Consider the following 25,193-nt stretch of genomic DNA (forward strand, 5'->3'; position numbering starts at 1 on the left):
AAAAAGTGCGGCTTAGATTCGAGTAAATACGGTACTGATACTTTCAATGTGAAATAAACGTCAACTGTGACTTTTATGTAAGACAGAAGGCATTATGAGCAGTACTGCAAAAATATTTACTATGTTATCAAAAAGGCAAAAACCAAGAACTTGAAATGGTAAGAACAAAGGGAAAGTAATATGGAGTATTACAAGGCAGGGAATAAATATACTCTATAAAGCAAATTATTTGCAATTCCCTAATGGTAATAGCAAGAAGACAAATGATATTAAATTGATATTAAATTAAAGTCATTTCCTTCATAAAGTGAATGAATGCCTCCTAATGGTAGCAGAAAGCACAAGGGGAAAAAATAAAGAAAAAAAAATGGACCATAAAAAACAGATTCACGGGCATTACGTACTCCATTAACATGCAGCAGTTTTGCCAGATCATCTTTTAGAGAGATAAAATAAGTATTAGGTTACCAAAAAGCAATATCTGCCTGGCTGTGATGGTATTTCAAGAAAAATGTTAATCTTTTGATTTCCTGATCACAATCCCATTGAGTTACCCTTGTAACCAGTCAGTGGACCAAGATGTATTTCCTAAAGCATTGAATTATGGGTTAGCAGAGGTAAGGTAAAGAAATATAATTAAAGTTCCATCAATCTCCTTCACAAATTCTCAAAAAGTTTTGAGGATATGGTTTACTAATAGAATACTGAAAAAAATTTCTAAGAATAATTGTTTTTTAAGTCAGTTCATTTTAGCTTATGTAGAGGTTTGTCTATTAAGAAAGCAATATATGCTCCCATGAACTCTGTAATGTTTTTATATTCTGATTTTTCCTCTTTCCTTATTGCATCCTGCTTCTCCACCCATTACCACTGCAAAAAATGTCACCAGTAGTGATGTAATAGAATATTCCCACAAAAAAGTACAGTGTTAATGATGCAGTAAGCACTTCACATGTGCACACTCAGTGTTAAATTCTCAATGCTCTGTAACATACACACACACCATGATAACAGTTCAGTACTTGATGCTCACCCATCATTGTCTTTGCATTAACACAACTCTCAAGAACTTCTATTGTATTCCTATATGACACGCTTTAGAATGATCAGATAGGATTTCACTATTGTGATTGACATGTTCCATACTCTTGTGAATATGTTGCCTGACTGTCTTACCTGTCCTCAATTTCAACTAATTGTAAGCTAACCTTTTGGCAGCAACTCGTGATGTTTTTTGTCAGTCACAAGAAAGTGGTAAACTTAATAGCGACACTACAGAGTCAGTATTATAGAGTTGACCAGACCTGAATTTTATGATTGACTATTTCATGTACCAAAACAAGTGACAGTCCAGACTACAGTGGCCGGAGACAATAGTCATGCATGAGTGAATTGTGTCTGTGACTCAGCATCTCCTCTGTACGGTGAGCAACAATCTATCCTTTCCATAATATTATTTCACATACCAAATTATTTGTATCATTCTGTTTCGCACAAAATATTTCCCTTAAAATTCAAAATATGGCTAATTCAAGAAAAATCAACTTTTTCAGAAAATTCCAGGCTACAATGTTGTCAAAACAGATTTTACATACATGATCTGGTACAAAAATAAGAAATGTCTTGAATTCAGGTCGTAATTAATAACTTTTATACAACTAAATTTTAAGATAAACTAATTACTTTTTTCAGGATCAGTAACAATCAGTCTACAAAACTGACTAGGCCATTAATTCTTAAGCTTCAATTTTGACATATATTTACATAGTTTTTATGTGAAAACATAATTTATTCATCCAAACATAAATAGTTAATTACCATTCTTTGTTTAATCATAAACTGTAAAGATCATGTATACAGTGTCTCCCAGGTGAAATGGTCAGTATTCAGGGATATGACAGGATTGATCATTTGAAGCAAAAAAGTCTAGTAAACATGGACTCTAAGCACGTGGGTTGATTGTTTGTGAGCACTTCTTCATCTTTGATACTGTGGAACAAGTCTCCTCTATTTCAAACTCATTGCATTCCATATTTTGAGTGGTGGTAGTGTGGACCGAAACAAGAAAAAATATCCAGTAAACACGGGCTCTAAAGTGCATATCTCAAGCGCTAAGAGTGCTTTTTCATATTCACTACTATGAAATAGTATCAAAGATGGAGAAGTGTTAGTAGCTCATTTAGAGTCCATGCTTACTAGACTTTCTGCTTTTCATGATCATTCCTGTCATATCACTGAACACTGACCATTCCTCTAGGGACAACCTTCATATAAACCATTTCTTTGAAGTTCAGCGACAGTGTGAATAATCAAAGAGATTACATTGCACATAAAATGTAACAGATTATTCACTGTGAACATCAGCCCCCTCTCCAAGTGTTAAAAATCTTTTGGGTTGAAGTGCACACAGAGCCCAAAATGAGTTGTGACTGGAAGTTTACTCAGAGGCACTCTCTCTGGCAATGGAAGACTCCACTGTGTTCATGGAGTCACATGTAGGTAGCATTTCAGTGTTAGCTGCTGTACCTGAACTGTTATGAGTGTCAGCTGGGGTAAAGGCTGACAAATCTGTCAGTGGATATTGCGACAGAAGAGCTGTTGTATCGACATTGAATGTTCTGTCATGGCATGCCAATACTAGGTATGGACCATTGTATGATGTTTGGAGATGTTTTCAAATGGCTTAATGCTGGACAAAAACCTGTTTGCAGGACTCTTAAGTTATAAAAAATGAATAATCACAAAACAGAATGTTTGTTGTAATGGCAGACAGAGCTTGAGAATCTGTAAGTGTAGATGTTGTGCCAAGTCTAAGGTTTCAGTAATACTGAAACTTCCTGGCAGATTAAGACTGTGCTGGACCGAGACTCGAACTCGGGACCTTTTCCTTTTGCGGGCGAGTGCTCTACCATCTGAGCTACCCAAGCATGATGGGGCGTGCATTGTAGAGTAACCATTACTCTTGGATGAGAGAGGCTGTGAAGAGAGGATAGTGCTTGCTGGTGGAAATCTGCTGTAATGAACTGTCATGCTTGTGATGCTGGTACATCACAGTATAGCAATACATTCGAACACAGCATTTAAATATATCAGATTTGTAAGCCAGATGATAGTTCAAGGACTACCTCTTTCCTGTGCATTGGCAAGTGCTGTGAAGTCAAGTTCTTTAGCAGTGGTGTCTGCTGGTCCATTTGCTCACCATCAACATGTTGAGTATCCATAGTAAATTGGTAATGAAGTCCAAATGACACAACTGGCATTGTGATGCCTTATCTGGCTTCTGACAGAAAGCGAATACATGTGGATTATGATTTGTAATAAGAGTGAAATGTATACTTTCAAGCATCTGCCTAAACATCTTGATTGAAGTGTATGCCACCTATAGCTTGCGGCCATATGTTGACCAGTTTGCTTGTGAGAGTGATCATTTTTGTTGAAGAAAGCTACAGATTGTCAGTCATGTTGTACATGTTGTTGTGATACAGCTCCAATGGCGGCTGATCATGCATCCAGCATAAATGCAAGAGGTTCAATATAAGAGGATGAGCTAACATTGCAGTCTCTCCAATAGCAGCTTTTAATCGCGTGAAAGATGCATTTCATCAGGTCACACTGTACTGCTATCAAGCTTTGGTGAATCCTTTACCATGATTGCATACTAAATGTAGATTTGTCAAGCCCAAGGAACAGCATATTTTGCACACTGTATTGGGCTGGGGAAGTCGAGAAATAGCTTCCACTCTGTCATGAGGTGGTAGCATTTCTTGTGCTTATAAGGCACCATAAAAATTTTATACCAGTGCTCTAAACACACATTTTGATGTTTTGTAAGGGACTCAACAACCAACCTTTCCTTCTCATCCCGTTGGGTAAGTCTTTCATCACACAGTGTTCTGGGCAACTTTTCAGACCTCTCACCCTTTTCTAAATATCATCAGTCGTTTTCCTTCATCCCTATTTCTTCTCCTTCAGCCATTCTGCCAGAAGAAGGAGCCACTGGCTCCAAAAGCTTATGTATTTAGATATCTTTATATGTGTGTTATCTGCTGCCACTTGGTGAGTATGTTTTTCATCCATCCAATTACATTATATTTTCAAATACTGATTATTGTTGAGTTAGAATTCAGTTGATGAAAAGAGAAAATGTAGCAAATGAAGCAAGTGAGAGGGAATATAGATATCTAAAAAATGAAATTGATGGAAAATTTAAAATACAAAAGTGGGAATGGCTAGTAGAAAAATGCAAAGCTGTAGAAGTATGAATGACTGTGGGAAAGGTGGATGCTGCATATAAGAATATTAAAGACACCTTTAGAGGAAAGGGAATCAGCTGTATGAATATCAAGAGCCCAGATCACTGAAGGCTGAAAGATGGAAGAAATATGTAGAAGGGGTATATAAAGGAAACAAACTTGAAAACAGTCTTATGGAAAGGGAAGAGTAACTAGATGAGGATGAGATGGGAGATGTGATATTGCAAGAAGAATTTGACAGTACACTGGAACACTTAAGTTAAAACAAAGCAAATGGAATAGGTGACATTACCTCAGAATTATTAAGATCCTTGGGAGAATATATCACCATGAAATCATCCCATGTGTTATGCAAGATATATGAGCCAGGAGAAATACTCTGTAACTTCTAGAAGAATGTAACAGATCAAATTCCAAATAAGACAGGTGTGAATATTACCAAACAATCAGTTCAATAGATCCTTGTTGCAAAATACTAACATGAATTATTTACAGAAGAATGGGAAGACTGGTGGAAGCTGATCTCAAGGGAAATCAGTTTAGAGTCCAGATAAATGCAGTAACATACAAGGCAATGTTGACAGTATGACTTTTCTTAGAAGATTGATTCAAGAGATGAAAGCCTTATTTACATCAGTTTAAGATTTAGGAAATACCTTTGATGGTATTGACAGCAATACATTTTTTGAAATTGTGAATGTGCAGGAACAAAATAAAAGAAACTAAAGGCTATTTACAAGTTGCACATAAACGAGATTGCAGTTCTGAGAGTTGAAGGACGTGAATGGGAGGCAATGGTTAAGAAGGGAGTGTGACAGGGTTATACCCTATCCCCCATACTATTCAGTCTGTGCAGTGAGCAGTTAATAAAGGGAATCAAAGTGAAATTTGGAAAAGCAATTAAAGCTTACAGAAAAGAAAAAAGACTCTAAGCTTTGCTGATAACATTGTAATTCTGCCAGAGTCAATAAATGACTTGGAAGGTCATTTGCACAGAATGGATAGTGTCTTGCAAACAGATCATAAGATAAGATTTAAAATTTTCCCAATGAATAGAAGGTTCGGACAAATTTCAATCTTGCAGCCAGTTGTTCCTTCATTCATCCCACGATATTTCAACTGGACATCTGCCAGTCATCTTCAGGTGAGCCACTGAAGACTGACAAAGACTTGCTCCATTCTGTAACATATCGTGCACTGCTAGTATTTCACACATGTGTCACAATCAAGTTAACAGGTGGACCACACCTCCTAGTGGCATTGCCCTCACTTGTGAAACCTCGGAACTCAACCGTTCTCTGCATTACCATTCACCGCAGCCATTGGTGCACTCTGTCATTTTTTATTAGAACAAATCACAAGGATGATGGGGTTCCATGCACTGTCCAATTGGTAGTCACTATCAAGGTTCATCAGTTTTCTGGCCAGGAATATTTCCATGGATTCTTTGATAATGGAGTCCTGAAAAGACACTGCTGTGGTCAGAATCATAGTTCTATCATACTCTGTTGTCAAAGAGTGGATTTGCTAAACAAGAAGAAGACTGGATGTTGTTTCAGAAGAATTGTAGCAATTGCATCTAAAAGTTGCAACACATTTTCTCCTCTATTATGAGATTGGGTTGATGGAGTGACTGCAACCAAGTTCAATTTAGTCCGTAAGGATACAAGTTTCTGGCAGTTGTCAAAATTTGACCATTTGTTACCACAGCAGTCATTACTGCAAGAGGTAACTGCATGATGTACCACTGTCAATTTCATGGATAAAAAGTTGGATGATGCAATGCTGTCTGAATTAAGTAAAGGAATCTGCACCTAAACATACAGCACCACCTTAAATAAGTTTTGTGAGTGGTGCTGAAGAAACCATATGACACCTTTCTTCAGATGCTGCAGAAGAAATAAGAAGAGAAACTTGTCATGCTCTTTTGAAAGCTCCTTCTCAGTGTAGTAACATAACCTCTGAAGAAAGGGGCTGCTCTATGAAATCTATGAAAGGATCCTGATGTAATGGTAGCGAAGGGTGACAAGGGTAAACAACTATTTTGTTACCTCGTAGTGCGTGTGATGGTAAGATGTATGGTCTGCTAAGTGACTATACCTAATGGAGGATTGATTACAACCCTGCAGGACATGTGCAATGAAAAACTTCTGCACTGCTGAATTCATCCTCCTTACCTCCACAGACCATTAAGAGGTTAAGACCACATAGTTGTGTTTCACCAAGACTGTGTGGCCTTCCAAAAATTCATAAGGAAAGTGTTCCATTACATGTGGCAGTGAACAATTGGAACTCTTACATATGATCTAGCCAAACATCCCACTTCTTAGCTGAGACCATTGGTGGGCAAATGCTCAAATCACATCCATAACTCAGCTGACTTCATCAATAGACTGGGGCTCTCTACCTAAGTGGTTCTGACAGTTTGGTTAGCTTTGATGTGCTATCACTTTTTAGAAAGGTCTCTCTTTCAGATCCTTTGGCACTAATTGGTAAAAAGTTTCAGATGGACATCACTGCTTTGTTGTGGCATACTCTATTCTCAACCTGTTTTATGTTAAACCAAGAATATTTGGAACAGACTGACGGCATCATCATAGGCAGCCTTCTGTCTCCATGGGCAACCAACCTTTTCATGGAGGATTTCGAGCAGAGAGCACTTGAATCAGCTCCCTTTAAAGCATTTGTATTTTGGAGGTATGTGGATGGCACTTTCATAGTGTGGCCTCATGTAGAAAATAAATTGATGGAGTTTATTCACCACCTCAGCTCCATTCATAACAACATCCAGTTCACTATGGAAATAGAGAAAGATCGTTGGCTGCTTTTCTTGTATCTCTTGGTTACACAAAAGAATGTTGGCTCTCTTGGAACATTCAGTTTATCATAAGCCCACTCATACTGATTTGTATTTGCAAGCATCAAGTTTTCATCACTCATTGCAAACTATGAATGTGCTTAAGACCTTCACATGTAGAGATTACATTATCTTGGATCAAGATAGCATGCCTGAAGACCTCACCTACCTAAATACAGTGCACAGGAGAAAAGTAAATATACCACTCAGTAAATTAACAGGACACTGTCATTTAAGACCAAGGATCAGGAAATGGACAAAGAGGAGAAAACACTGTCAAAATTGCTAGCTTTCTTTGTGGTCAACATTTTGTTTAAAATAACAAGAATTATATGTAAATTTCAGATGAAAGTGATTTTCTGTCCAACATCCAAGATTGCAGACCTTTTTGTGATCAGTGAAGGAAAACTCATTATTCCAGAAGGCCAGAAATCACAAAATATCTCGTCATTGTGGTATGGCTTACTTAGGATAGGCTACACACACTGTGAAAGAATGCTGCACTGAACATCAACGATTTCACCTTTAGCAACCAAGTAAGTCTGCTATTGCCTAATGCAGTATTTCCACTGGATGATGGAGTATGAAATAACTATGATTCTGACCACAGCAACATCTTTTTGGGACTCCATTAAAAAAAAATCCATGGAAATACAACAAACACTACCTGCTGGACAGTGCATGGAATCCCATCATCTCCATGATTTGTTTTAATCAAAGACAACAGCATGTGCCAATGACCATTGTGAGCGGTAGTGCAGAGGACAGCTGAATTCTGAGGTTCCACTAGTGAGGCACTGCCACCGGGAAGTGTGATCCATCTGTCAACTAGATTTTGATGCATGCGTGGAATACTAGTGGCCCAATATATGTTGCAGAATGGAACAAATCTTCATTAGTCTTTAATGGCTCACCTGAAGATGATTGGCAGGTACCCAGTTGAAATGTTGTGGGATGAACTAAATTATGTCAAGATGGTTGCCCAGAATTCGTCTGAACAGGTTATAAGATGAACATCAACAAAAATTAAACCTGGGTATTGAAGTGTAGTAAATTTAAGACAGGTGATATTAAGGAAATTATACATTAAAAGTAGTAGACAAGTTTTGCTATTTTGGCTGCAAGATAGTGGATAATGGCTGATATAGAGAGAATATAAAATGTAAACTGTCAGTGGTAAGAAAAACGTTTCAGAGAAAGACAAGTTTTTATCTGGAGTCTAGTGAATATATAAGTGAAATATTGATGCCACACAGTGGAGGCAAGAAGAAGTGAATAAATGAGATGTGGTGTTACAGAAGAATGTCCCATTCAAGATGTTATTAAGCTGTACATTAAGCATACTGTGATGAAAACTTTGGAGGAATTTCAAAAGATAATTTAAGTTCAGGGAGAAGAAATTAAAACTTCAGGATTTACATGGACATTGTAATTCTGCCAGAGATGACAAAATACTTGGAAGATGTAATTCTTCAGGCTTTCCCAGTGATATGCTGACATATTGAATAATCAGGTGTTCCGCTGGTTGTTCACAATGTTCTTGCATAATATTTTGGTGAGGTGGCTGATTAGCCTCAGGGAGCACATGAAGAAGATAGCAAGTCATGCCATCAAAATATCATGTAAGAATGGCATGAAAAACTGGTAGAAGACCTGATTATTCAGCATATCTACTTGGAAGATAATTTATGTGGAATTGACAATGTCAAGTTATAAGATGGACATCAATAAAAGTAAAATAGAAGTAATGGAATGTAGTAAAATAATGTCACACAGTGCTTAGAAAACTACATTGGGAGATGAGACAGTAGGAGTACTACAGACACTTTGATATTTAGACAGCAAGAGAGCTGATGATAGTTGGATTTGTTTAAATATAAGGAATTTGTCTGTGAAAAAGACAAATATTTTAACATCACACATAAATTTAGGTGTTAGGAAGTCTTTTCTAAAACTCTATCCAAGTGAAATGTGGGCGATAACCAATACAGTCAAGAAGGAAATAGAAATTTTTGGAATTTGGCACTACATGTGAATGCTGAAGCTTTGATATGCACATCAATAACTAAAGCAGATGTACTGAATTGAACTGTGGAGGAAAGACAGTTATGGCAAACTTGACTTAAAGAAAGGATTAGTTGATAGGACACTTGTTGACTCATCAAGGAATGGCGAGTTTGGTAATAGAGAGAAATCTGAGGGGTAAAATTAGGAGGAGGCCAAGGCCTGATTACAATAAGCAGATTAAGTAGTACAAAGGGGGAGCAGTGACTATATATTGTTATTATTATCATTATTTTGAAACAATCTCTTTTTCTCCTAAACATGTAAGTCATAAAGTAGTTTAGAAGAAATGTCAATAGTTATCAGTATGAATAGATTAACAGTAGATATAAGTTGTTGGTGGTATACATTATAGATTTAGTTTGTAGTGGCTGCTTCTGCTTGTTAATATATAACTTGAATTGTTTCACATCCATTATGGCATTTCTTCATGGTGGGATTTATGGTGCTTGATGTGTGAATTAATTAATCGAAGCTGCTTCCTTTATTTGCTAGGTGCACAGTGTGAGCCCAGCTCAATTTTTTTGTCAAACTTCAGTCATAAGAATTTGTTGTAGGCTAGTTCATCCATGTCTCAGTTTATTAATAACAATATTCATTGGATCACATTCTGATTATTTAGTTGTGAACTGCAGACATTCCAAATATGGGCCATCAATGGAAAAGACCTGAATATGCTGATAGTATTGAAGCTGATCTACAGCTGGCTGCAGATATGTAGCTTATTCTGATGCGACGAATTTATTGCTTTACTATTTGGATGGACTTCAGCATGTCTCATGAAAAATGTTGGGCAATGGACACTTTGTTACAGAAAGCAAAGAGGACAGCTTTATGACTAGGAGAATATTTTATAGCATTTTCTAGGATCAACCTACTGTTGATGTAATACTTTCCAGGTAATAGGAGCATCACCTGGCAAGTAATGATTGCTAGTCAGACACATGCATGATGCATGTATTATCAGTGAGCAGGTTGCATGTGTGTAGAATGGGGAAGGCATGCCATCTATTTGAGTTTGGCCAATGGCAGATCATGATGACCTGGAGGGTCATCATAAGCATTGGATGTTCAAGGAGGGCTGTGGTGAGTGTCTTCAACACATGTCGAAATCAAAGTGAGACCACAACCAGATGTCATGGGATTGTGCAGCCACCTCTCATTACAGATGTTGGAAGTTGTAGCTAGGCAGACTGGTAAAACAGGACAGGCAGTGAACTGTGGCAGAACTAACATAGGACTTTAATGTTTGGCAGAGTACAAGTATGTCTGAACACACAGTACACCAAACACTCCTGAAGATGAGCCTCCACAGCCTACAACCCATGCCTCTGCCAATGTTAACACCACAACATCACCAACAAACTACAACTGAAATGAACACATGACCATCAGCACTGGATGTAGCAGTGGCAGAGCAGTGCATAATCTGGTGAATCCTGTTACCTCTTCATTATGCCAATGGGAGGGCATGAATCTGTTGTCTTCCAAGGGAACAGCTCCTTGACACCTGTACTGTGGGATGAAGATAAGCTGGCGGTGGCTCCAGTATGCTCAGAAGAACATTCACGTGGACATGTACGCTGGTTGGAGACCATGTACACCACCCCTTCATGATGATGGCAGTGGCATTTTTCAACAAGCTAATGTGCCATGTCACAAGGCCAGGAGCATGGTAGAGTGATTCAAGGAACACAGTGGTGAGTTCCAATTGATGTGCTGGCCCCCCAGATCACCATATCTGAACTCGACCAAACACTACTGGTATCTGATTGAACTTGGCATCAGAACTCATCACCCCCCTCTCCAGAATTTGTGGGAATTAGGTGACTCGCAGATGCAGGTGTGGTGTGGTGCCAACTCCCTTCAGCAACCTATCAAGGCCTCATTGCTTCCATGCCACAACATATTGCTGCTGTTATCTGTGTCAAAGGTGAACATACTGGGTATTAGGTAGGTAGTCATAATGTCTGGCTGATCAGTTAGAAGGTACTTTAGATTTAGCTGAAAAACCATCTTACAACACTTTTCTCATCTTGGTCAGGAGCATATGCAAATGGCTAGTTGTGGATGCCTGAAGTTTTGAAGTGCTTCTGCAGTCCCTATGCTCCATTAATTTTAATCCATTGTACATCAGTGGAACCACTCCAGTTACTGAGTGACTCCTCCACCACACACCCTTCATTAGTTATGGAAAGCACTGCAGAGACCATGGGCATAGATACATATGGAAATCAGATGGAATCTTATTAAGTCATTTTATGCCGGTACATGGTATTCCTGCGTAGAATTAAAAGAAGAGCATCATACAGCTGCACCTGTGGAATAACAAGTACAACTCATCACATTCTGCTGGGATCTCTAAAGTATGAAACTTTGTTAGTTTTTTTACTTGTCAAAAGTCAAAAGTATCTTGGCTGACAAGCTAATGTAAATGAAGGACATGCGAGATGGAATAGAATGGCCTGATACCAGGATAATACACAGTAAACTAAAAGAAGGAGATAGGTACAGTAAATGCAAGATGATAAAAGGAAGGCTAAAATTGAAAATTGTGTCTCCTAGAATTGCTTCACAAAAGAAGATTGTAACACTGTTCTTAAGCTTGCTACAAGGGTACAAAAATTATAGATATAAAAATAAGTGAACATGGAATTGAAAAACAAGTGAAAGTATTTGTTAAAGGAAAGTTCATGAGACTGGATGGTGTACCCACTATCTTCTATATTGAAAATACAGAATGTATAGATCTCGCCTAATGTTATGAGTTGTTGGAATAATAGAATGTCCCACCTGCTCGAAACAACATACAGAATGCTTAAAGAATGCAGAAGGGTACTAGGGCAGATCTGTGGAATTTGATGTAGAGCACCTAATCTAAAATGCTGGTGGTAATGCCCTTCCGAAGAAACATGTCAATATCAATTGAAAATACTCCTTCACACCAACTTGCCTTCAAATCCATGTAGTGCTTGATGTTAGTAAAAATTATTAATATACTGCATAATGCTACCCCCATCTCTCTGTTGGTAATAATGCCTCATACCATCGAGCAGTTTCATTAACTGACTAAAGATAAATGATATACTCTTAATATAATATGATGTTAAAGATGAAAATATAGTAAGGAAAGTTCTGGCAGAATGTAAATAATTTAGGAGTAAAGAAGACCACTCACCAAACAGCAGAAACATTGAGTTGTCAACAGATACACCCAAAATAGAAAGAAAACTTGCTAGCTTTGTAATAAACCCTTTATTGGCCTAGAGTACTCACACACTGTGATGACCCAGACAGAACTGTCCACATTAAATATATCCAAAATACAAAATACATGGCTTGTGAAAATGGGCAAAGTCCAAAACTTGTCCACCAATAAATAGTAATTAGCAGCTTTGGTATAAACTTTTAAAAATATTTCATCTTCAATAATTCATTTTCATTCAGTTAATTTGCACAAAATATTTATAAATTATATACACAAACATTCCTTGTAAATCAGTCTGGTACTGAGAACCATATCAAAATCCCTACATTATTTCCTGAGACAAGCCTGAGCATACAGACATAATAACGGCAGGTGACTTCAGTTTACATATGTATAGAAGATTGATAAGGAAAATGAATGAATGAGTGTTGTGTGCAGCAAAAATATCAGTTACTTTGGATATCAGCAGATGTTTGTAATAATATGATTTGAGTGTGTACACACTTGAAAGCCAGTTCTCCTCACTCGTATAGGTAAATTAAGGAGTAATACATTTTATGACACATTAAATTACTTTTACATTATATGTGGACTACCACTGTAATTGATTTATAGCTTTATGTTTGATTTTATTTTAAATCTTTGCTGCAGATTTTGTTCTTATTTTTTAAATATCTGATTTCTTTTTGTGGAACTGGGAATTATTTTAACTGCATTACTATGCAAAAGTATTTTTGCAGCACCTCCAGGCTGTCTGCAGTATTATCCTGAACGAAGAGGCACTTACATGTCATTTAACTATAACACTCCAGGCTCACTTGATTCACAGTACATAGCAAACATGCACTATGCAATATGCTTCCGGAGAACACCTGATGCTTGTGGAATACAGTAAGTAACAACCTGTCAGACACACACAATTGTAATTACAAAAATGTTTCATTTTAACTACTATTGAATATATTACAAAGCACAAAGATAAGAAAACACAGATGCATTGTGATTCTTCAGTTTCTCCCGGCGTATTTTCCTCAAATAGAGCAGATTAATACTGAAAATCTGAAACTGCAGATTACAGGTGATTAAAAAATAATATCGTGAAATAATTGGTTTAAGATTATTTATTAATGTTCTATTTCATGATGCATGTTATTTTATTATTTTTTATTTGCTGTCCATATAACAATCAATTTTCATACATTGTCACAGCTTTAGTTTGCATATGGGCGGAGGGGGAGGGGGGGTGAAAGGGGGGACCCAAAAATAGTGAAAACTGTTCTACAAAAAATTATGTATTTGATGGGACATTTTCAGAACTTCAACACCTTCAAAATAGTGTCCTTCAGACGTAATACACATTCTCCACATTTTTTCCATTGGTGGAAGCAGTTTTTAAACTGATCTGAAGATATGCCCCTCCCCTCCACCACTTCTTCTATGTCTTGAAATGGTTGACTGTGGTAACCTGAGAACAAAGTCATGGTGGATGATCCCCTCAATGTAGAAACAAACAGGCATTGTCTTCACATTGAATCTTATCTGCCTTGGTTCCTTTGGCTTTGATGATACGGGAGTCTTCCACTGGCTGAATTGTTGCTTGGTTTTTGGGTTGTATCCATAACCTGGATCAGTTTCTGACTGTTCTTTCACTTCCAGCACATGCACAAACAATTGTCGATCTGATCATCAGAAAGAACACACAGAATGAATTTTGCTGCAACATGTTTCATCTTCAGATTTTCAGTCAAAATTCTTTGGTATGAACTCAAGGATATTTCAGTCATTTCCACCAGTTCATTGATAGTCCTATTCTTAACAAACATGATTGAAACACAGATTTTTTCAGTGCTTTTGTCCATTCTGGAAGTCAAGGGACACTGTAACTAATCCACTTTATCTTGTTTTGTCGGGGAGGTATGGTATTGTTGCTGTCAATACCATCATCTGCTGGAACCCCACTCATCTGCCTGCATCACTTCAGCTTCATTTATAGATTACATCCAGATTTGCTGCATGCTGATTTCCAGTTGCCTGCTTTGCTCCAGGAAGTGACATTGGTTGAACTCATACACTGATTGGCTGCAAGCACTGGGTTTCTTAACGGCAGCTTCTACGTGAAGACTGAGTTTTGTCATGAACTGCAGTACCATATCAATGTTACTCCCATAAACTGTGCACTGTCATTTATTCACTCTTTCTGTCTAGTTCAGCCACCTGAACTACTAAGTCTTATCGTCATTGTCCCTGTCCACTGTCTCTCACTCCTAATTATCACTATTACTGTCTTTCACTTTGTCACATGTTTCTTTAGTTCATAGTTACTGTGTCATGTTGTAACAGTCTTCACACAATTGTGCACTCAATGTAGTGGGGTTCCACACAGAAAGACCGTTCACTGTTCAACAGACCATTGGACACATTATCCCGAAAAATTTGTGAGTTCTTGTCAGTTATGCCGAGGTTGAACAACTCCTCACCTGACAGGGCACTATATATAGCTAATCCACTTTACCTGCTTTGGTACTCTCAGTATGTCACACTTATCCTCTTGATCATTGCAAAAGGCTGAAAACTGTCAGTGGCAACAAAGGTACTTCAAATGATCCAGCCCACACAGTATATGACATTGAATATCAATCAATTTTACTTCCACTTTTCATATATTTGTCGCAATTGCCAATCCAGGTTTCACAAATCTCTGTCGTATGCATATAATGAAAAGATACATATTGCATTTTGTTAAAGTTTTTACCATCAAGTTTTCTGGCAGTAATCATACACTTGATGGAATAATTAACAATATGTTAGTGCGGCAAAGGATTATCAACCTAAGTATCATAAGCACAGTCACAATGTTGAGTGACATAGTGATTTTAGAAAACTGGACAAAAAAAATTACAATTAAATACTTTTGCACAGTGAAATAATGTAGGCTCTAATTGACACTGTCCCTAATGGACCAACAATGTGAAAACTTCCCATACAGGTCATTTGTTATTTTATTGGGCTACCAGTTTTGGCAATATGTTACGCCATCTTCCGGCCACTTGACTGACATGTAGGAAGATCCAACCTCAGTTCCAGTCAAAACATGGGCCAGCATTCTGCAGATATCAGTCTTTGAATGCTGGCTCCTATTATGACCAGAACTGAGTTTGGAATCTTCCTACACATTAGTCAGGAGGCCACAAGATGGTATAATACATCACTGAAACTGGTATCCCAATAAAATAACAGTTTGGAAATTAGATGGTTGAAAGGGATTTGGCTTGACATTTGAAACAAAACGATGTTTAACGGAAACACCTAGTGGGAGAATTTCAGAACTCATCTTCTACCACCTGTCCTTGTCTGTAATGAGATACAAGTTTGTACTAATTATATGTCTCTTACCAGTAAAAGATAAATACTTGCATTGATATAAAAGATGAAGATTATAAATTTACTGTTTTCTGTTACAAAAATAAGATCACAGTTATATACACTAGTAGTAATTTGATGGTACATTATTACAGTTTGAAATATGCTATTCCATACAAGCACCTCTCTGTTAATAAGCACATAAATTAATTTCTATCCTTTTTTTACTGAGTCAGCATGTTCATTTCTGGATTTGGCAAATGTTAGTGGTAGAGGATACCTAGATACACTTTCTGTCCCCACCACTTTCCTGCTGGGACAGAATTTGTGTGCCCCACCTGTCTGCATCTTGCATTATCCCATGTGAAAGTGTGTGAACATTTTTCTAAGTATTTGCAAATTGTGTCACTGAGATGGGACACAGGCATGACATGAACCCAGTACCCACTCAGTTGTATGTGGGAAACTGCCTAAAAACCACAACCAGTCTGGCCTGCATAACAGGCCTCATCATTAATCCGCTGCGCAGATTCGATCTGGAGCTGTGCATACCCAGATCCCAGAAGCACTGTGCTAATGCACATGGTTATCTGCCCGGAACTTTCAGTTTAGGCCTATTCTTTAACATGTTTTATTTTGCTTTCTTAAAATCTTGTGTACTCTATTACAGCAAATTGCCTCTGAAATTTTGTACATGGCTGGAGCAGCAACTGTAAGATGAAATCTTCTTCTGGAAATGGAAGATGTATTTAAATGCCTTTACCTTAGGTTGAATATCTATAAAACGTTTTCTTTAGAAGGAAATATTGACAACTGGGTTACATGTTGTGGCAGACTTATGTTAAACTACATGAATGATGCCTTTTGGCTATATTTTAATATACCTCAGGCACAACTTGTAACCCATTTGTCAGTGTTTCCTTCTGAAGAAGACATTTTTATAATCATTGAAACCACAGTAAAGGGATTTAAATAATTTTGCAACAGATTGGCAGTATATTATTTCTGGAAGAAAATAGTCCTTGTTGTATGGGGACTGTGGTCTGCAGCCTGTTTATTGTGAATTATGATTTATTCATCTCATAACATACATATGCTAATAATTTGATTAGAGTACAGGAGACACATCAAAACATAGTTAAAACAATTTCACTGACATAAAACTAGAGATAATTATATGGAGTTGTATTTAAACATTAATTTAACTTTTTGTGAAAAGATACCTTTTCATATTCATATAACAAGACAATTGATAGGCTACATCCTGCTCAAATATTCAGTTTATCATTCATCAAATCTTCAACTGATTAGTAGCATCACTTTTCAGTAAATTTAAGTTCATGCTCAGAACGTTCCTGGCTTTTAGTCTATTGTAAATTTTCATTCCCATATAATGTAGATTCTGAGCATATAAGTTTAAATGATAAGCAGGAAGCACACAATTTTCTTTGTTCTTGCATTATAAGTGTGATCAAAGCAGTTCTCCTTGCATAATTATAAAGGCAAAAATGATAATATCAAAGATATATTGTCAGGACACTTAGTTTCAAAATTTTAAACAGTGGACTTTTTGACTTCCTTGGATGCATATCACACACTTCTAATAATTCCTTTTTATAATTTTAGTATGCACGTTAAGTTGCTAAAATTTCCCCAAATGTCAGTACTGTACCTTATAACTAACTTACTTATAGTTCAGTGAAAGACCCTCCACCCCTCCCCCTTCCCCTCCACCTACCCCTCCCCTTCCCCCTCCCCCTTCCCCTCCCCATCCCCCTCCCCCTCCCCTCCCCTCCCCTCCCCTCCCCACACCTCATTCACTGTAGTTTATATATATTGTGTGTGGCCTCAGTTGCCCAAGACTACAGTCTTGTGTGTGTGAGTTGCATGAGTGTGTGTTGGTGCGTGTTTGTCATCTAATCTTGACGAAGGCCTTACTGGCCAAAAGCTATATTTGTGACAGTTTTTTTGTTGTACCTATCTACAACTCAGCATCTCCACTTTATGGTGAGTAGCAACTTTTTTTTTCACAATATTGTTATATACATTACTGTTCATTACATTATGTTCTGAATTTAGTTTCACAAAAATGACTGCTTTCTTGGAGGTACAGGGAAATAGATTTTAAGTATTTTATATTTTCTTAAAACTTCTCTACAAGGCTCTCATGTTTAGCTTAGCTGTTGCCTGTTTTGTCTAAAAAGTCTTTCGGTATAGACTGCTGATGTGCCACTGTGTATCTCCATACTATACTAAAGATGCAGATATAGCAATCTGACGTAGTATTGCTGTAAGGTATTGTGATCCAGGAAAGCTGATACCCATTTTATGTTAGTACATATCTGTACTGACTTTCTTACAAATATGATTTAAATGCTCCTTCAATGACAGGTGTTCATCCACAATTATTCCCAAAAAACTTATATTTATTTGTATAGCTGAATGCCAGTGGAAAGTACTCTCTGCAGTGTATATCACGATGGTTTGCAGGATATACCTGTAGAAGTAATTGCTGGGCCAATGGAGGTGCAATTTATATTCAGATTATAGTTAAACAGGTGAGGGGCAAGTTTGAGTTGGTTACAATAAACAACACTCCCATTTTGCAGTAGTTCGTTTATTCACCTAAACACATCAAAGGCTTACAAAGAACTGACATGGCAGAACTGCACAAAGATAATGTTTAGCTTAGTTCAAAGACGATACTCAGATAGATGCTGGTGTTGACCCCATCGGCGCCACATAGCCCGCCCCGCTGTACGGAGTGCTCTTGAGAGGCCGGGGCGGGGGGGTGACTATGGCGTCAGCAGGGGTGGTCCATGGGAGCCGGACCACAGTCAGCTCGACATCATCGTTGGGGAGCTGTGTGGGTAGATGTCATGAAGGAAGGTTCGGCCACTGAACCTGGAAGTCGTTGAAGCGAGCTGGGCGTTATACTGAGCATGCTGGTCGTGCGGTGACAGGTAGGCCGGCGGTTTGTGGGTGGAACAGAGTGATGATGACGATGTCTCCGGTGGGTGTGGCGAACACACGAAGCATGTCCAGGTCGACGTCGGGCGAAAGGGGAACACATTTCACTAGGTGGCAGGGAATGGCGGAGGTTGTGTCATGAGCACTGGATGAAGGGAAACACATGACAAACAGTGTATAATCGCACAGTATTATTGAGATGTCATGCATTATGTCCGGGGGGACACGCACAAACTCCTTGAGTGAAGGCACATTCAAGATGGGGGGGTATGAAAAACCTCGACAGGGCGAGGCAGGCGACGGGGGAGAGGTTGAAGGGACCGGCGAAGGACCCAGCAGCGAGGGCATGATCGTAGGTAAGCTCGACATCGGGAGCATGTGGTCACCTGATGAAGTGCGTTAGACCAATGTATGGGGCGAGGTCAGAGGAGAGCTCGACTATTGGAGCTGGAAGTCACTCGATTGACTGTGTAAGTCCGACGTGGAGGGAGTGGTCGGAGCATCGTGAGCCACGACAGTGAGTGGCGTGGTTGTGGCCTGAAGGGGTGTAGAAGAAGGCTTGACATGAACAGGCTTAAGTCTGTTGAGAGAGACTGTGACAGCTGAATCTTTCATCTGGATGTCATGGGTGTTGGCTGAGCGCCGGAGAACTCGGTACGAGCCGGTATATGGAGGTTGGAGGGGAGCACGGACAGTGTCATCTCAGAGCATGACATACTCACAATTGTTCAGAGATTTCGGGACGTGAACCTTAGGGCAGGAATGGCTGGCGGGTGGAGGGATGTGGAGGTTGATGAAGTGGTGTCTGACGCGGTCCACGAAGGAAGGTAAGTCAGACTGAGGGAGAGAAGCAGAAGGGCTCACAAGTTCACCAGGGAGAACAATGTTCTGGTCGTATACGAACTCAGCTATTGTGCCTTTCAGGTCTTCCTTATAGATCGCACGAATGCCGAGTAGCACAAGGGGAAGGGCCTCCATCCATAGAGAGTAATGGCATCGAAGAGCCACCTTGAAATTGCGGTGCCAGCGCTCAACTAGCCAGTTACTTTGCGGGTGATATGCTGTGGTATGGATGTGCCGAATGCCACAAATGTTACAAATCTCGTTGAACATTTGACATCTCTCGTTGACATCTCGAATTGTCTGCCCTGGTCAGTCGTGGTGATAGCTGGACATCCGAAACGCGATACCCATGACTCAACGTAAGCTCGAGCAACAGTTTCTGCCATAATTTTGGGGAGGGGGACAGCCTCGACCCAGCGAGTTGTTTGGTCGATAGATGAGAGAACATAACGAAAGCTGTTAGAGGGGGGGAGAGGGCCGACAATGTCAGTATGAATATGCTGGAAAATCCCAGGAGGGATTGAAAAGATGCAGAGGGGGGTGAAGTGTGCTTGTGTACTTTGCAGCATTGGCATGCGATGCAGGAGTGTGCCCATTGCTGGTAGTCCTTGTTGAAATTTCTCCACACAAAGCACTCCACACGGCAGGCGGCCGCACGAACACTGGGGTGGGCTAAATTATGCAGTGCGTTGAAGACAGCTTGACAGAGCTTGGTTGGTATGAGGGGGCATAATGTGCCCATACTGTCGTCGCACTAGATCTCACCAGAAATGCCAGGGAAGGTGGTGCGGACGAAGTGTATTGAAGAAGTAGAGTCTGAAATCAGGTTTTGTGTATCCTTGTCGGTGGGTTGGAAGTTAGGCAGTTCAGAGAGGTCTAACAGTGAATGAATGGCGTCGACTCGTGAAAGGAAATCAGCAACTATACTGTCAGCACCCTTTATGTGTCTGACATTGGTGGTGAACTGAGATATGACCCCTCCCCCATACATCATGTTATTTAAACTATGTAGATGGGAGTTGTCATTGCAATACATCCTTCATTATGATAATCCTCCTGGCTTCAATCTGCCCCCCTGCCCCACACCCATCTCCATCCTGCCCCAGGATCCTAAGATCTCCAACCTGCACTCACACCCTCTTCCTCATATTCCTCTGTTCTGTCATCCCCCCTTTCCTAACCCACTCCTCCACATCATCATCTCATGTGTTGAGTGAACTCGCAACTGCCAGTGCCCAGCACCTGCTGCTTCTCCTTCCCAAATGTTATGCAGGTACTGCCTCCCTCCCACCCATCAGACAACATTCCCTAACCTTGTTTCCAACACCCTCTCCCCTTTCTCTGGTCACATCTACACCTGACACAACTCTCCCCACCCTAGTCAAGCTGCAGAACAGCAGTCATGGTACAGTATTCAGTTGGCGTGTGCACACGTGTGTGTGTGTGTGTGTGTGTGTGTGTGTGTGTGTGTGTTTATAAGCTAACAATGTTTTCAGTCTTGTAGTCTTGTTCACGTGCCTGTCAATAACTCAATACTGGTTTTCTTTACTTTAACATTATTTACATACTTCCCAATACCATGTTTCATTATTAAAGTATTTATTGTTTAGGTTCTGGTTATTTAAGAACAACTTTCGGAAGACATAAGACAAAATTTTAAATGAATACATGTTTCTAATTTTTCAGGCATACAGCAGAAACCTTTAATATGGGTGGATATAATACAAGTAGCACCATGACAGATGATGCTTGTAATGATTTTGATTACCTATTTGTTCCTGATGGAAGATGGCAAGGTACTTCAAGAGCAGACAAGTTCTGTGGAGATTCTCTCCTTGGGGAGACTGTCACATGTAAGTTATAATATCACAGATTAAGAAATTTCATGTGTATCTTCTAATATGCCATGTGCTTTAAAATTGTTTTTTCTGTGTGTCCCAATCACAATCCAAAATTTTTATAGGCCCTTATTCTTTTTGTGATTTAATACTTATAGCTCTTTTTGTGGTTTCTCTCATCAAGTGAAGCATTTTGCCTGCCTAACATTGCAACTATAGCCTTTGTGCTATTTCTGATATGATACATATCCTATTCACCATATAGACAAGGCAATGAGTCACAGAATGACAAAATGGAAAGAGTGCTAGGCTTTCAGCTTTAAGACAAAAAAGCTTGCAATCAGGTCATAGGGGTTGTAGACAGTTGCCAAGTGTGTGTGTGTGTGTGTGTGTGTGTGTGTGTGTGTGTGTGTTTTTCTGCTTCTGAAGTAGGGCATTTTGTCTGGAAGCTAAAGTTTAGTGTTGTGGCTGTCTGTGACTAAAGGCCTCCTTTATGTGATGTGTAGCAATCTATCCTTTTCACACTGTTGTTATGCCGTTGTTTAACACAGATTCTGTATAGTTTTCAAATTCTGTAAAATTTTTTTCAAGAGCATTACCATTATTGAAACATTTCATATTCAATTCATTTATAATTTGAAAGAGATTCACTGTAGGAAGGTGAAAAAAAAAAAAAAAAACAAAGACCACTGCAGTTGCATGGGACACTGACAGTGGGAGCAAATGCAACAATTCAGTCCTCTGTACTAAGAGTGGAGTAGGAAATACTGAACAGGTGAGCTAATTAAAGATTACAGTTAATCATGTAATGCAATTGTAGCCTCTCATGTGGAAATTTCCTAATAATGATAGCAGCCCACAGAACATTTAGCCTCATCATGATCATATTACGAACAACTGTACCGGGTGTTTCTGTAAGAGCGTGCAAACATTTAACAGTACAGAGAGGATGCTACACTGAACGATTTGAGTTAGGGAACCTGGAGTCAGACAAGCCAGCTTAAGGAGATAATAGGAATAAAATCACATTACTGTGTACTTTTTTATTTACATTAGTTAAATTTAAATGTGATCTCACAGGCCATGGAATAGGACCTCCCCTTCCAATCCAGGAAATCTGGTTGATCAATCCATTGTTGGAGCAACACCTGACACAATGCCATCTTTGGTGCAAACTCAGTCACAAGCATTGCACGAACTCATTGCGTGTGATATGGGTGTAGTTGTTCATGGAGTACTCACCACAGGCCAGTATGTGCAGTGCCCGTTTCACGTGCAATATGATGAGTACTCTGCGGCAACACATTCTAGCACATCCTCTTCAAAATTGGGTGTGCAAGTGGTCCTCAAGATGCCAGGTCACTTGTTCCAAATGAACCGGTCTCCTGCTTTCATTGATAGAGAGAAAAAGAAATAACACTCATGGTGATGAATGACGCCTGTTAGGAAATCGTTCCCTGTACAGCCTTTCAGCAGCAAGAGCATTGCAATATGCTTTCCCCTACACATGGTGCATGCCATTGAGTTCCACAAAGATGTACTGGTACTGATCCTCCATTTTGTACTCCATGTATCTGAATAGCACTGAGTAATGAATGGGTCTCTTGTTGATTAACAGTATACTCTGTCATGGGACAATGTAAGTACAATTCAACAGAGCCACCTTATGGACAAGTAAACAAAACCTACATCATGACTTCCTAATAATCAGGCTCATCCTCCTTGTTTCCTTGCAGGAAATAAAGAATGTACATGTTAATAAACAACACAATACATGTAAACTCATGCATACATTAGTTGTAAATAAGGTGGAAAACAGTTATGCTAGACAAAGCAGTAGACAAGTTTACTTCCATATCTCCTTACTACTTATGCAGCATGGCATCCGGTACAGTTGTTTATAGTGAGAAAGTGAACAAAAGTTATAGTTGTGTGGTGAAAAATGGAACATACGTAAATTATAACAGTGAAATAGTGAAGCTAAATGAACGTGTATCAAGCCTGCAGTTAATTGTAGATGTACTAAGGCGGGACATTGCGCATTTAGAAAATGAAAATGCCGAACTGAAAAAGGTGCGTAATATCCCGATCGCCAAAGCAAGTAAAACACGGAACTGGGAGCACAGGACTAGCATGATCACGGAAGAAAGAAGCGAAAAGGTGATAAATACAACGAATGGAACGAACTGCGGCAATAAAAGCAGTTTCAGTGTCCTACCTACAATAAACGAGTGCTCTGAAGTGGATATAGGCCTACAGGCAGAAACAACAAGGCAACATATGTTTACTAGGCCAATAAGGGTTGGTCGTGTGAAACACAGTGACTGTAGAATTCCTGTGGTAACAAAAAACCGTTTTCATGCACTAGATTCAGATATAAATGTGGAATCCACGGAAAACTGTGACGAAAACAACACGCTGAATCTATATAGTGACAAGCACATGAGCAGAAACTTCTGCAATAAACGTGAAGACAAACTCAAAGTGAAAATATTCTCTGATAGCCAGGGATGTGAGATCGCAAAAATACTACGTTACAGTCATTGTATACAAGCAACTAGTATTGTCAAACCAGGTGCACCCATCCAAGAACTCATTAGAAACATAGAAACTGAAAATGATCGTCATATTGTCGTCATAGCTGGAGCCAATAATGTATATAAAAACGACATCCACAGTGCAACATGAAACCTTAAGGCAATACTAAATTCAACACAAGAGAAATCAGTTTTTGTAGTCGGAATTCCACATAGGCATGACCTTTCGGAATGGTCATGTGTGAACATGGAAATCATAAAAGCAAACAGGCAATACTCAAAGATTTGCAGGGCCTACCAAAATGCATATTTTATAAGTATGGACTCCTTGCAAAGAGACTGTTACACGAGACATGGCATGCACCTTAATAACAGAGGCAAGAAGATTCTGTGCCAAAACAGCATGATACTGAAAGCATCTGACAACCAAGAAGTAATTGCTGCTCTTCCTGTTCCTTGCTTGATGCAAGCAGAGCCTGAAGAAATAGTTACTTCTATTGCAGCAGTAGAAGTAGAGGTGGAAGCAGCAATTATACCTATACACATAACAAATGCTGCAGCAGCAGTACCTACCACACTTCATCTACAGGATTCAACAGCAACAGAAGATGTAGCAACATCCAAATCTCCACTCTCACCAGTTGCCACAACAATGCCTACAGCAGCAGCAGCAGTACCTATCACACTTCACCAGCAAGATTCAACAGCAGCAGAAGAAGAAGCGTTCGCCTTATCTCCTCAGTCACCAGATGCCACAACAGTGCCTCCACACACCATAACAGCAGTTCCATCAATTCCTGTAGTAGCAGCCTCATCTACAATATCATCACAAGGAGGGAAGAGTAGGCATACAACAGTGGATGTGCTACCACTCCAAGTGAACAATTTTTTAGTAAAAGGCAACAAGAGGCAGAAATACAAAAGATAAGCCCTGAAAAAGGTTTGAAAGCCAATCACCATAGTGTTCAGTGTGTAAGCAATAAGAACATGGATCTTAAAATATGTTACCTTAACGTTCAAGGACTAAAAGATAAAGAACTTATCATAAATGAGTTTGGTCTTGATAACCAGTTTGATATTTTTTGTCTGAGTAAACACTGGGCTAATGAGAATGAACTTGCAGTTGCCAAATTTGACAATTTTAGTATAGTAAATAGCTACTGTAGGAAAAAGCACATTAGAGGTGGTGTGGCAATTTATTCCAACCAGTCACTCAATTGTACAATAACCAAACTAGATCTAAATTCCTTGTGTGATGAACAG

The 25,193-nt window shown here is 39.1% G+C and overlaps 1 protein-coding gene across 1 annotated transcript in view; it reads left to right on the forward strand.

Annotated features, from left to right (window-relative positions):
• The window catches only part of LOC126162805 (uncharacterized), a 172,616-nt gene that overhangs the window by 141,998 nt on the left and 5,425 nt on the right, over positions 1–25,193 (forward strand). The window contains exons 8-9 of the mRNA XM_049919545.1: positions 13,123–13,273; positions 21,242–21,408. Coding sequence (XP_049775502.1) covers positions 13,123–13,273; positions 21,242–21,408 — 318 coding nt within the window. The remainder of the gene's footprint in view (positions 1–13,122; positions 13,274–21,241; positions 21,409–25,193) is intronic.

This window comes from Schistocerca cancellata, chromosome 2 (genome assembly GCF_023864275.1).
Source record: "Schistocerca cancellata isolate TAMUIC-IGC-003103 chromosome 2, iqSchCanc2.1, whole genome shotgun sequence".
Taxonomy (NCBI): domain Eukaryota; kingdom Metazoa; phylum Arthropoda; class Insecta; order Orthoptera; family Acrididae; genus Schistocerca; species Schistocerca cancellata.